The following is a 14,945-nucleotide window of genomic DNA, read 5'->3' as shown; positions in this document are numbered from 1 at the left end:
CTGGTCGACTGAAGTCACAGAATTTCATCATAAGCTCAGGAGCATTTATAAATTATGCTGAGTCAACAAGATAAAGAAAGGTTTGGACCAAGACATTAAAACTGCTCCCTACTGTTGCAAAACGATCATATTGCTTAAACGGTTTTTTTCATTACTTCTAAACAGCAGAATCTCTGCACTTGTACACAGCAGACGTTATTCAAAATTAACACATCGTTTTTCGTTTTTAAAAATCGGTAACTGCGCTTCCGGTTTGTTTACGGGTCGCCATCGCATAACAGTACTGACTTTTTATGGAAATTGCTTTAGTGGAACATGTGAATTTGAGTTCCTTTTCTTGCGCACATGTGTCGAAATGTACACTTAGGTAAAGGTACACGAAAGGTATGCAACATAGTTCTGGGTATTTCATTTGCTGCTCTTTACACAAATGAGATTTCTGGCAGAACAATTTAGATGACATCAAATTTAGAAACTACCCTCGTTTCTAAATATTAGCGAGCTACCCTCCATCATATCTTGACAGGTCCCACAGTTGCCTCTGTTGCACTTTGTAACCCCTGTCCACACCTTTGGAGCATTTCAATCAAAACGGCAGTTAAAAAAAGTGTATTAAATAACAATTGGTAATCGTTTAGTAAAATGTTATTTTACGATTTTGATACATCGAATTATTTATAATTCCTTACTATTTCAGTAGGTGTTATGTCAACCACAGAAATCTCTTATCCTGTAGCATATTTGCCAAATCCTGCTTGTATGTGCTGTAAAAATTGTCCAGCAGAACACGTGTCTTTTCAAGCATGGGACCCTGCTTTACCTTCTCTTGAGATACCCGCTGATGAGGCACATTGGCGATAAAACTCAACCAATCTTCAGTATAATCTGAAATACAGTGTAACTTGGTATGATTTATTATGCAGGAGGAATGTGTGCATAGGAAATGGGGGTGATATGCTCAACAGAAATGCGTTATACTTCCGTTACTGGAGCTTCCCATCCCTCTATCTGGCTTAATAGTGGAAAAATTGTTTACGGAAAGGTAAAGAAAATGATAAAAACTCACTCAGTTTCAAATAGTTGTACACTTTTCTTAACTGAGATTTTGGATCTTCATCGTGGTCCTCTGTTCGCAAGATAAGGAATTGCTGTCTGGGAAAAACTTTCAGCCATTCTCGCATGTACACTGAATAGCACCCTAAGAAAATTCGAGTCTGTGAAAGAAGTATAGCCATTGTAATATGCGATAACATTTCGTCAGATTTTTTAATATGCTTCAGACGTATGTAATAACAAACTTTTCCTACCCGAAGTGTTCGTGCTATCTCCAGGCTGTACAGACATTGTTCCACCGTGTGGTTCTTCATGCAGGTCTCCTCGGTCTGGATATCTCTTGTCACAGCTTGATGGAAATTCTCAGCTGATCTTCCGCCCATCATCGTGTAATCAGAATATAACCTGCAATCATATCAAAGGTACCGAAGTTCACCTTTATTCAGTGATGAGTAGTGAGGATGTTATAAACCAGCTAATTTGTATGATATAATAGCGACATAATCATAGCACATGCCATAATACACTTGGATATGATTTTCAAGTTCCGTGAACACTTTGATATATCGGTGTATTTGAAAAGACAACAAAGCATTTCTTAATCATGGCATTGTTCTTGATCACGAGCATGTGTTTATGAATCACTGGTGATGTACCAGTAGGAATGGCACACACACACACACACACACACACACACACACACACACACACACCAGAAATACCCGCGTTTATATCGATATGAACGCTCTTACGAGTACTGTGAGCATGTTATAGACAAAATTAGATATTCAAATAATTTCACTCACCCTGCCAATGCGACCATTTCCCCCAAACTCATTTATCTTTCTTCTGACTGTTACAAAAATAACCAAGGTTTTGCGCACACACAACATACATACAGTGTGTAGATACCTTTCAGTTGGATTTCTGAAGATGAGAATGAACTTCGGATCTGTATACACGTGTCTCATAAGATGGGGTGTCATAACCACTGGTTTCTCTGAACCTACATTTTGTGGTATTTTTGGCCATCCTCGGAAATCGCTAAAATCTGATGGAGTTGCGTCACCTGGACGAATAAAGATAACAATAAAGGAACATGATGCTATCATTTAACAGCAATTTTGTCTCATTGCAATTTAATGACTTTAACATTAACAATCAAAATACAATTGTAGCACAAGTTATACGTAAAACAAAATCGATTGAAGGTGGGAGTAGACTAAGTCAAATGATATAATTTTATTCAAATCGTTTTTTTCTGTAAGGGACGAGGCAGTGGGATTCTCTGCTTAGGTAAATTATCCTTCTTTTGCGTCCCCTGTGACCTATCGTGAGATGGTTGGAATTTTCAATTTGTCAAATGATTAATGAAAAATAGTCAAGTATACTTACCTGTAATCATATTGTGATAACCCGTTTCTGTAGTTGTCTGTTCTATCTTTTGCGCAGCGTCAGCAAACATTTGTTGAAAGCAACTGAAGTTGCAGGGTGTCCTCTCTTTCATGGACCATTCATAACCTGTGGAAATGTCAGCGATTTGAAACATCAATGATTTATTCTATTTAAGTATATTTTTCACAGCATAATCATGTTGCATTTCCCATCGTGTCAACAACTACTTCTTATATTAATTGGTTTATTCCTGCTTTCTGTTGTCTATTCAAATCAGACTGATAACGTTACTGCATTATGTGACGCGATACTTTCTCTCATTCCTGAGAATAATGACTTACATGAAAACTATTATACATTGTATATATTATTATATATTATACATTATATATATTATTATATATACAATATTATATATTTTCTGGTCTTGGAGCTCAAAGCAAAAATGCATTTTTTCTCCATCTACGCTCGTATCACGAGCATCTGCCATAATGTCAGTGTCTCCACAATCTTTCTGACTTCAACAATGTAATACAGAAACGGCGTCATCACAGAGTCCTTCTCTGGAATATACTTTGTCAACCATGCGTGAGACCCGTGAAGATTCCGGGGTAGAATAGGTCTTCAGCAACCCATGCTTGCCGTAAAAGGCGACTAACGGGATCGGGTGGTCAGGCTCGGTGACTTGGATGATGCATGACATCGATCAAAATGGCGTGGATCGATGCTGATGACATTAATCACTGGATTGTCTGGTCCAGACTCGATTATTTACAGACCGCCGTCATATAGCTGGAATATTGCTGAGTGCGGCGTAAAACAACAAACCAACCAACCAACCATGCGTGACACAGCACAGGCAATCGTGGTTAGGGAATGATACCCCTGCGAGATACAGAAATTCGTTGATTCGAAAACAGTGCTACAAATACTTCTGAACTGAGCTGAATAGACGAAGTGTTTGGAGAGATCCCAGATACTTTGACTTGAAGAAAGGGATATTATTCGTTGCGGCAGATGAAGGATTGGTGTGGACAAAACAGAAAGTGATGCCAGATTATGTTTTAAAACTTGTGCGCGATGGTACCCAAATCCAGCAAACAAACAATACATGGGACACATGTAGATCTGGGCCCACTTGAACAAAGCGATCTTAGTGCTAAGACTATTGTAAGCCTATGTTAAAGTATGAGAGTTACGATCATCTTAGCGCTAAGATCGCTTTGTGCAAGTGGTCCCTGATGCTCAAACTGAGGTTTGTGGAATATGTTTGTTTGATTTTTCGCTCATCCGAAGTATAATATTATTTAGATATGCCTAATGAAGGCCAAATCATCTAGTTCTATTTTGTTACTTAATTATCAGTTGGTTATGTGCATCTTTAAGCCAATGGGTCACACACGCTTTATTAACTGTGATCAATTCAGTTCCCATCCATGCAATGTGACTTAACAATGTTGGCCTCGTGGGTCCTGGTTCAGGTCGCAAGTGTTTTCGTTAATTGACAAGGGGAAGTCTAACATTTAGTCTCAGAAATAATCTTCAAAAATACATATCTACACAAAAGAAAACTATAATCTAAATGGAGTCCGGAAAATGTTTAATTTCCTAGAGCTGAGGCAATCTAGGCATGGGTTGGGCGCCATTGTATTCTCTAGGTTGTGGAGGACAGACTAGACAAGGAGTAAAATGTGCAATAAATGAGGGAGCAAAACATTGTGAGAACATGGTCATAAATATTTGTGCATCTCCGACATATTTATGCAGGGTGATTTAAAAATAGCTTAGGGTTTGTTCTTTTGCACTTTCGTTTTGCAATTAAGTTTACACTTCCTTTCATACTGAGTGTTGTGGATCACGACATGCAAAATACGAATAAAGTATGCCAGTAAAACCAGTATACCAATATGTAACTCTTCATGTGAATTTCTGCTCTATCTTGTGCAACGAACATAATGGAAATATTCTTAAATGATAATTTTTCCTCTGCCATTTGACTTTGGTGTAAAATCATATTCTGTATGATACAGTATATTTCAAAATACGCTTGGATTAAACATGTACACACATTGTATGTACCTATTATATGTCCCCTTATTGATCATTTAAGAGCACCACTTTCTACCTTGATTTATTCACAGCTACGAATTATCACTTCTAACAGAGTATCCACTGCGTGCGTAGACCCGTGAAGATTTCGGGGTAGAATTGGTCTTCAGCAACCCATGCCATGCTTGCCGTAAAAGGTGACTATGCTTGTCGTAAAAGGCGACTAACGGGATCGGGGGGTCAGGCTCGCTGACTTGGTGGAAGGTTGTCCAAAACTCGATTATTTACAGACCACCGTCATTTAGCTGGAATATTGCTGAGTGCGGCGTAAAACAACCAACCAACCAAACAATCACTGTGTGCGTAATTCTTGTCCCATAACTACCAGGTATAAATACATTGTTGTATTTGTGACTCTTTGTGCACACGACCATATCAACATTTGATTTGAGGAGAGAGTAAATAGACTTGGAATACTGTAACTACCCATTTGTAAGTGTGCTTAAAATCCTTTTCAGTCGTTCACTCATCCGTACAAAATTATTTTAGTATTAATGTAATCACAGCATTACCATATCTTCTGCGGCACCAGTAAAAACTTTCCTTTTCTCCGAGACAATTATTGCATCCGAGGACGTCTTCATGGGCCCTTATGCGGTAGGCGAGGTCGGTGGTCCCCGATTTGCACACACCCAGAAGATGGAAGTAAGGTATACACTTCAGGCGTAACTTCCCGTCCTCTGTTGCGTACCAGCAGGGGTTCTTAAAGTCTGGCAGATATTGGGGTCTTTTCTGTGATATAAGACTCAGTATTAAAAAAACAGCACTTCATTTATGTTTTGTAACACAAAAGGCGGTATCCTCTTCGTTGACTCACAGCACATAACACTGTGAACATTGAAAACCCAGTAACATTGCCTATCAACAAGATTTTCTTCTAAATCACCAACTGCTCTTTATTCCGACTATAAAATGTTATCAAAAGGGCTTGGAGTGATAACATAACTTCTAATTTCTAACCACGCTAACAACGATTTGACAACCGCCATTAAATGTCCTTTATATAGGTAGAGAAATACATCTCTTCAATTAACGTTCAATGTGTGTGCCGGAAGTTTCTTGATGTTGAGACATTGTCCGGAAAGAAACATTACTTAGCTCTTTAATATGAATGTAATACTCTTAAGAATATTGTATGGTAAAATACATTCGTGTAAAATGTATACATCAAAGCATTTGATAATATAATTTCTATGGTGACATTGCCAATAATGGCGGAAGTGGACAATGTGGGGTACAAAACAACTCATAATTCTTAACATCGACACGTTTCCTCAGGTGATTGCAGTATCGAAGCCAAGTTGAACCCTTTACATACCATACAGAACAGATCTTCTCCCTCATGTGGTCCTGTTCCCACACACTGAATGCCAAGTTTCACTAATGTGTCGTCTACTCTGTTTGCTTCTGGTACATTTCCATGTGAAAACGGGTGCTTGCTGATTTCATTATATTCGCTTGGAATGCCATGCCGAGTCACAAGCCACAGTGAAACACAAAGAACCATTATGATTAACATCCATAACTTGAACTTCATCGTGACTTGCTGAAATGAGTGAGTGAGTGAGTTGGATTTAACGCCACATTTAACAGACGTCATTGTCTCGGTCCGGGTGACACTTCAAAAAATTTCTTTTTTCAAAGTTTAGTTGTGAAAAATGGAAGCTTGAAAGCTTCCAACTTCTTACTTCCGTACAACGTTTTGGAAAGATGGAATGCTCCACGCTCTACATCGCGTCTCACTGCCCACTTCGGTAACATGTTTTAGGAGATAAAAACATTAAAACCTCGAATGTTCTGCAAATTTTCAACTCTATATTTCATAGATTGCAAAATCTAAAACTACGGAGGCGTTTGTCTTTTAAACTTGGTGAGTGAGTGAGTGAGTATAGTTTTATGCATCTTCTATCAAAATTCCCGCACTATCTCGGCGGGGGATTCCCTGAAATGAGCTTCACACAATGGATCCATGTGGGGAATTGAACCCGGGTCTTGTGTGTGACGAGCGAACGCTTTAACAACTGGACTACCCCACCGCCCCTCTTTTTAAAATGAGAAACATGGGGGTTTACGGCCTACATTCTTGTTTACGAAGGGCAATTGCTCTCAACTGGTTCTATTGGTAGTACGCGCGGTTAGCGTACCGCTTTTAGCCAACTCATTAAACTAATCTGATGCTTGACACATTTCATTTATGCGTGCGCAGTGCCTGTCGGGGGTTGATCAAGTGCCATTACTTGTTTTAGTGAAGGTGTACTTGAAGCAAGTATCAAATTCTTCATACTTAAAAATGATCAGGGGCGTTTCAGGTATTTTGGAAGAAGGGTGGGTTGGCTTGAGAAGGGGTTTTGACAAAAAGGGAAGATGCGAACCCATGTTCCCAAGTGTATACTGAACATTTAAAAAAAAATATGCCTTTTCATTAAACTTAATCAAGATAAGTTGTATCAACAAGTTTTAGCTAAATGTACTGTTAGCGGACCATTTGATCAGAATCCATGTCAAGTAGGCTACATATATATATATGAACGGATATTGATGTATATATTTGAAACTTAAATACTTTGGAAGTTATGCTTGTTAGAATTTTAAATACTTCAACATATGTAAACGGGTATGTGGTTACAACATGGTTATAACACGCACACTACAACTAATATCATTGCATATTATTAAAGGATGATAACATTTTTCAATGTCATTAATCTGGTATGTAACTCAACAGTTATAACATTTCGTAATTTGAATTGCTGCATTCAATAGAGAAATACATTCCGAGGACACGAGTCATAGTTGGTATTTGTACGATAGAACATAGCCCAGTTATTCACATATCAGTCGCCAGTTGTTAGCATACGTTGACTTTAGTCATTCATAGACGTCATGCGCATTAATTACAATTAATGTTAAGTCATTTTAAAATAAATAGGTCTTGATGAAATGTTTTGTGTTATATCTTTATAATTCATATATTATGAAACTCATGCAGGAAGTATTCTAAACATCTCAATTCAATTTAATCGAGCACTGAAGGACTTTACGTGTGTTTCCATAGTTAGGGAGGAGTCAATAAAAACACCAAGGTTTTTGACAAGGTGAGGAAAAAGTCGTCAAGGATTGTCCAATTGTGAGGTGGGTTTGCTGAGTTTTATATTGTGTTGAGGGTGGAGCGATTATCATTGCCTCTGTTTTATCATCATATTGTACGCTTCCTAAACATATTAACGGAAGTGGCAAGTGAGACGCGAAGTAGAGCTTCGAGCCTCCATCCTTCGAAAATGGTGTACTGAAGTAAGAAGTTGGAAGCGGTGTTGAGTTCTCAAGCTTCCATCTACAGCACATTATTTCGAAACCGAGAAGTAGGATGCGGCGTAGGGCTTTCAAACATTACATCTTCCAAAAAGTTCCAAAAATAAAGTTTGAAAGATGAATTGTCAAGTGTTACCATGACCGTCTCGGTAGCCAGTGTAGGCCTAGTCGCTTCTGTCAAGACAGTGTTGGGCCCTCATGTAAGTAAATGCGTTACAGGTAAAATGCACATATATCGAATAGCAAGATCAATAAACAACCGACAAATTATATTGAAATACACAGGATTAGATTTCCAATCAAAAAGCAATTACTCATACCCCGTAGTTCATTTACGTCCATCATCTACGTTCCATCGAAAACCAATACAAGCGACTTGATAGGGTGAAGCAATAATTGCATGTACCTGTTATTAAGGCCTTCAATATCAGCTTGATAACCGTGAACTAAATCAGTCTGTTTATCCACTCCATATAACAAATTTAACCTATTTTTCCAAAACAAATGGAGGTATAAATATATTTCTTGGTCAGAATTCTAATTAAATACGACATATGTTTCAGGGGTATGCCGTTTTACATTTCGCACCGATACTTTAAATAGATACAGCAATAAATAATAATAAATATATTTCAAATTCATAATTCTTCCAAGAAAAACTGATATAATCCCCAGCAGAAAAGTGACCATGTGCATTTAACCAACACTGTCATAAATGCTAACATGACAGTTCTTTCTTGTTTCATTTGAGTTACTAGTAATTCCTTTTTGATGCTTTTTGCAAAAACTAATTTGTTAGGACAAAAATGTACCGATCAACATACTACACCATATCACTCCATGGTCACGAAACTATAAGATTTAATCTAACTTTATTGTTTTTTAAATACCTTATTATCTGTGATAATTTATTTCAGCCACACATCTGGCTATCGGCACGTTTGTATATATTGATTGTATCTACAGGAATGAATATATATGTACGTGGGACACCTGAAGAACTTTTTCACTTAATCCCTGCCGCTACTTACCTTACTCGACCGATTCCCTGATCTGTTGGATAGAGAGCCCGCCTGGAGACCATTAAAAGATGGCACTCGTTTTTTCCCTGCCTGGCACTCAATATTAATTGGAAAGAACAAGAACTGGTCGCCTCGGATTCATAATACTGTGTCTTAGTGGGGTATCCATGTTAAACTGTGGTATGTGTCATAAACGTGAAATTACGAATAAACTGTATAGCACACTTATGCTAATATCTAACATGTTCACGAAAACAAGAACCATGATGCACCGTTTCTTAATGTAGCTAAAACAACTACTAGAACACTAAACATCAATCTATAGAACCTCTGTATGACATACGTTTGAGGGAGAGAAAAGCCGGGTTAACCACAGGCAGTGTACCTAAAAACCAGTGTGGAAATGATCCTGTAAAAAGTTTTCAATTTGACAGTTTTAGTGAAAACCTGTGCTTATTTCAATGGATTTATATCAAAACTTACCTGTCAGCACGCATAAAATGTAACAACTGTCCGTAAACTGGATGTGCGTCTGCGTTGCTCCATAAATGTACCTTACTGAATAATCGCTTGGTGACAGATGGTGACAGTTAGGGGCGGATTAATCATCCCATAAATTGGAAGCGGTGTTGAGTTTTCAAGCTTCCATCTAAAACAAATAATTTCGAAACCGAGAGGTAGGATGCGGCGTAGGTCTTTCAAGCTTTACATCTTCCAAAAATAAAGTTTGAAATTATCAAGTGTTGCGTGGACCGTCACGGTAGCCAGTGTAGGCCTAGTCGCTTCTGTCAAGACTGTGTCGGACCCTCATGTAAATAAATGCATTACAGGTAAAATATACATATTTCGAATATCCGTAAGAAAATGCCATGAATAAAGCATTATTAATTGTTAAAAATGTATCGCTTTGATCTCAAAATTGTCGTCGCCCAAAGCATCGATAAGCGCTCCCATGGGTGATCGGCAGTCGTATCTGTATGGATCGATATGTACTCTATCGGTGTATTCGTATGCAAAGTTTTTACAGGAAAAGGCTTGATTTAATAGAGGTAGCAATTAGAAAATTGATACAACTTTTTTACCATTCAAATTGAATCATTCCTCAATGCCGTGGTGGAATGTCATAATATTAAAACTGATACGAACATAAAGCTATAACTGAATCAGCTGGACAGTCTTCGTTAATACAGAATTTTCTCGGTTAAACATCAAACGTTTTGATGACTATGGAGAACAATGACTTTATCAAGTGAATGTTCTTCATGGCCCAACTTCATAATATCAGACGAAAATAGACTCCAGTGAATGCAAAGTCAACGACATATACTTATTCGACTTTCAATTTCTACTTTGCGCTTGAGTGCGAAATAACACATCAGTTGGATTCCCACTACGAGAGAGGACTTTGCTTTGAACAGTTCATTCACTACCTTCATCTTATTCTATCACGTCGGAATCGGAATAATTCCATGTAGTCACATCACTGTCACTGTTGACCTCTAACACTGATTGTTGCTTGGTAAGTTGGCATCTAAAGCGCCACTTTCCCATGATGGGAAAAGTAAAACTAAAATGAAGGGACCTGTGGTTTGGTAAAGGAGGGGCGGGTCAGAGGGAATAAGGGGAGAGTCACCACAAATATAACAGTCTTTAGGGGAGGCTCATAAAAACGAATACACATATTTGGGGAGGGTTATGAAAAACATGACATTGTTTAGTAAAACATAAAGTGATTTTGCATCATGTCTTTTTCAAGGGGGTCTTCAACAAAGTGTACAAGGACATATGGAGGGTCATCGAAAAATATTACAAGCATTGGGGAGGGTCATTATTTTGAGGACATTAGTGCATTAAAAACCTGTGACTGCAACCCAAACCCTTCACCTCGTCCCCTTTGTGTAATAAATGGCAGGTGCCTAATTTCTCAAACTGCGTGTAACAGCTTTGTAGAATTGTTTATATATGCAGTTGCCAGAGTTCGAATCAACACGACTGTGACACTACAAAATTGTAGTGTATTTGGACCCTCCTCATTTAAACCCTCCAGGATCCGCCTCTGCTAAATCACAGAGTACACCCGGGAAGATCCGGCTTAGAATAGATCTTCAGCAAACCGTGCTTGCCGTAAAAGGCGACTAGCGGGATCTGGTGGTGAGGCTCGCTGACTTGGTTGATGTCATCGTATCTCATTTGTGTAGAACGATGCTCATGATGTCAATTACTGGATTGTCCAGACTCGATTATTTACACACCGCCGTCATTTTGCAGAAATATTGCGTTAAATAACAAACAAACATACAATAAACCACATAGTAGTAAAAACATTTTTCAGATACTGTTTTAAACCTGCCAGTGGAAGTTTATTATTTTGGGGAAAATATTGTATTGTAATTTTAATCAGAAGAACAAAGAGTTTGCCGCCGTGTTTATGCAACTCATCAAAAGTTGTATTGTAAATAATAGTACCAAACTTCCTACAATATCTTTTTTTCATGTACTTATAAACAACCTGCAGTCTAGCAGAGCACCCACCCGTTAACAGGGACATGTGTCACAAAGACGAATTAGTATACTGATTCAATAATTCAATGTTGCCACATGGGGCTAAATCACACGATCCAAATGCACTAAACATATACCTGACAGATACTCTTAGAGAACCTGGACGTCGCTATATAAGTGCAGTAATCTTGGACGCAACGTTCAACCCAATTTCACCTCACTTCACCTTAGAGAACATAGACAATCTTGGTTTAGAGTTGTGTTCCGTAGCTTGTTAATGGTGGCGTTTCAGTTTATGAACATTTGTATGTAATTGTTTCAAAGTTAGCACAACTGAAAATTCCAAAATTGAAACCCAGAAATCTGTATGTACAGAATTAGATTGTGAAATCAATAAATAACCACACAAAATCAATAAACAACCGACAAATTATATTGATATACACAGGATTAGATTTCCAATCAAAAAGCAAATACTCATACCCAGTAGTTCAGTAACGTCCATCATCCACGTTCCATCGAAAACCTATACAAGCGACTGGATAGAGTTAAGCAATAATTGGATGAACCCGTTATTAAGGCCTTCAATATCAGCTTGATAACCGAGAACTAAATCAGTCTGTTTTCGTACACTCATCTATTTATCCACTCTTTATAATTAAAGTATTTTTTTTCAAAAACAGTTTAGGTATATAATTTCTTGGTGAGAATTGTAATTAAATTAATGTGTCAGGGTTATGCCGTTTTACATTTCACACAGATACTTTATAACAGATAAGAGAATAATAACATATTTCAAATTCATAATCAGATTCTGCAAAGAAGAACTGACATAATCCCCAGCTGAAATGTGACCAAGTTCATTTAACAAACACTGTAATCAATGCTAACATGACAGTTCTTTCTTGTTTCATTTCAGCTCTTTCCTTTTTACCCATGCCTTTTTTTACGAAAACTAATTTGTCAGGACAAATATATGCCGATCAACGTGCTACACCATATTACTCCCTCGTCACAAAAATATATACTTGGAACACCTGAAGAAGTGTTTTACTTCATCCCTACGGCTGCTTATCGTAATCCAGTCCCTGATATATTGGATGGAGAGCCCACCTGGATGCCATTAAAAGGTTTCCCTGCCTGGCGCTCAGCATTAATGGGATAGAAAAAGAACTGCTCGCCTCGGATTCAATATACTGTGTCTTAGTGGGGTATCCTTGTTAAACTGTGGCATTGTGTCTCAGTGGGCAAGCACAACAAACTCCATTTCACCTCACCTCACCTCACCTCACCTCACCTTACCTTGCTGCTTCCCAAATCATAAAGGGAGGTTGGTGTGTTCATGAGAAAGAATGTCATACACGTGAAATTACCAGTTAACTGTTTAGCATAAGTGTGCTAAACAGTTAAGATGTTCACGAAAACATGAACGATGATGCAGCGTTTTTTGCTGTAGCCAAGAAACTAAAGCAACACTAAACATCATTCTATAGAACCTCGGTATGACATACGTTTGAGGGAGAGAGAAAAGTCGGGTTAAATACAGGTAGTGTGCCTGCAAATATGGTCTTAAAATAAAGCAATCAATTTAAAAGTTTTAGTAAAAACCTGTGCGATTCGCTTTGCTTCGGAAACGAATTTTAAATTAACAACTGAAGAAAGATAAAGTTGGCCTGCTTCTTTAATGACGATGCAATGGTAGATCTAGTAGCATTTCTTTTATAAGTTCGGAGCGCAATTTTCCACAGCGGCAGCAAAATTGAGACACAAACACTTTATATCATTTTAAGTCGGAATGGAGATAAAACTATGAAAATACGAACAGCCTCACATACTTCAAAAACATCTTCAGATAAATATTTGTTCACATTAATTCTAGTATGTGCCTGAAAATGGATTTCAACATTATTTTCATCAAGCTTATTCATGTCGCTGGTTACACAGATCATCCTCTCATGAAAACTAATTCAGCATGAAGACATGTTTTGTCTCGAAGCTCAAAACAACAATGTTTCTCTCAGATGCAATTTTTTCTCCATCCATGACGAGTATCTGTCATAATGTCAATGCCTCGACAATCTTCCTGGTCAGTTGAATTCAACAATGTAATACACACGGCCTCATTCACGGCGTCATGATAAAATTCCTTCCAAATACCCACCACGTGATCAGGGTTACGACCTTGGGATGAATTAATAAATTAATTTGCATTTTTAGAAAAGAAATGTTATCCTGAATATTATTAATAAAAAACATCTTGCACATGGTACTTTTTGATTGCACTGCGGATTTCTTTTATTACTTTCTATAACTTTTTGTTTTCCCCCTTTCTGACCACCCGATCTTCTAGCAACCACGCCCCATGAACGCATCCGCTTTCAACTGTCAGGAACTTTGCAAGTTAGCTTGTCTTCAACATGAGCAACAAAACATTTTAATGTGACGCTTAATTTGAAGGAGAGTTGTTCGAGATGATCAGGGAGCCTTTGGTCATTTAGATTATGACATTGGTGACTTTATCGTGGAGAAAGTTTCAATTCAAGATGATGACATCCCGACTGTCAACTCGAATCGACAAGATGGCGCCTCTCTTCGCACCCTTGCAAGTGCAACAGAAACTTTGACAAATTCAGTGCCGATTCTTGGGATTAGTGAATCAATGTCACAGCGAGATTTCATTGTGGAACAAGATGAAGCCGAATATGTATGTTCACACCTCTTTTGTCAACCATGCGTGACACAGCACAGGCAATTGCAGTTAGGTACTGGTGCGACTACCATGTTACATAAATTCGTCAACTCGAAAACAGAGCTTCCAATTTTTCTGGACTGATGTTTTGGGAGAGATCGTAGATACTCAGACTTGAAGAAACGGATATTAAACGTTGCAGCAGATGAAGGATCGGTGAGGACAAAACAGGAAAGGGATCCCAGATTGTATTTTAAAACTTGTGTGCAAAATGTGTTCCAGTACCCCGAACTAAAAATACATGGGACAAGTGTGGATCTAATGTTCAAACTCAGTTTTGTGTGTGAAAATTCTGTGAAAAGGAAGGAAATCTATAACTAAAGTTGTCTTGGAATATGTGTATTGGAGTTTTCGTTTATCGTAAGTACAATATTATCTGGATAGGCCTAATGTAAGCCAAAACATCAAGGATATTTCGTTACTTATTTATTAGTTGCTTATGTGCATTGTTATGTTGATACACATGACATATTCATATATGACTGTAGAATCCAAATGACCAAAACTAAACAAATATCTGTAATTTTCGGACTGAACTGAAAGATCAAATTATATCTAGATATGGAGCCATTTGTGGTATCCAGGGTCTGTCATTCAAGTTTATTCGAAGTTTGACGGTCAATGGTGATCTTCTTTGGGGAAAAGCTTCTCCCGACACTCGGTTATATTCACATTGTCAGTTTTTGTTCGAAACTGAAACACCGCCACCTTGCGGGCTATTTATAGTCAGGGTGGGGCTTTAACACTATATCTCAACTACATATCAAGACTGAAGATGATAACAAATACAGTTTTGCATTCACGTG

At 38.0% G+C, this 14,945-nt stretch overlaps 1 protein-coding gene across 1 annotated transcript; it reads right to left on the bottom strand.

Moving 5' to 3' along the window:
- Positions 1-703: 703 nt before the first annotated feature.
- On the bottom strand, positions 704-6,097 carry LOC139476092 (carbohydrate sulfotransferase 15-like). The gene is made up of 7 exons (XM_071259343.1): positions 5,876-6,097; positions 5,070-5,289; positions 2,449-2,574; positions 1,966-2,122; positions 1,308-1,458; positions 1,067-1,214; positions 704-885 (listed from the first exon to the last, which is right to left on the bottom strand). The coding sequence occupies exons 1-7, from the start codon at positions 6,092-6,094 to the stop codon at positions 704-706; spliced, it is 1,203 nt and encodes a 400-aa protein (XP_071115444.1). The 5' UTR covers positions 6,095-6,097.
- Positions 6,098-14,945: the final 8,848 nt, after the last annotated feature.

Source organism: Haliotis cracherodii, unplaced genomic scaffold (assembly GCF_022045235.1).
Source record: "Haliotis cracherodii isolate W230 unplaced genomic scaffold, xgHalCrac1.p SCAF_3, whole genome shotgun sequence".
NCBI lineage: Eukaryota > Metazoa > Mollusca > Gastropoda > Lepetellida > Haliotidae > Haliotis > Haliotis cracherodii.
This window is presented reverse-complemented; position numbering and strand designations above follow the sequence as displayed.

Excerpts from the sequence above, each read along its gene's own strand:
- LOC139476092 (XM_071259343.1), bottom strand. The coding sequence starts at position 6,094 with ATGAAGTTCAAGTTATGGATGTTAATCATAATGGTTCTTTGTGTTTCA. Across the intron at positions 5,290-5,875 it reads GAGAAGATCTGTTCTGTATG|AAAAGACCCCAATATCTGCC; the intron begins GTATGTAAAGGG and ends CTTATATCACAG. Across the intron at positions 2,123-2,448 it reads TTATCACAATATGATTACAG|GTGACGCAACTCCATCAGAT; the intron begins GTAAGTATACTT and ends TTATTCGTCCAG.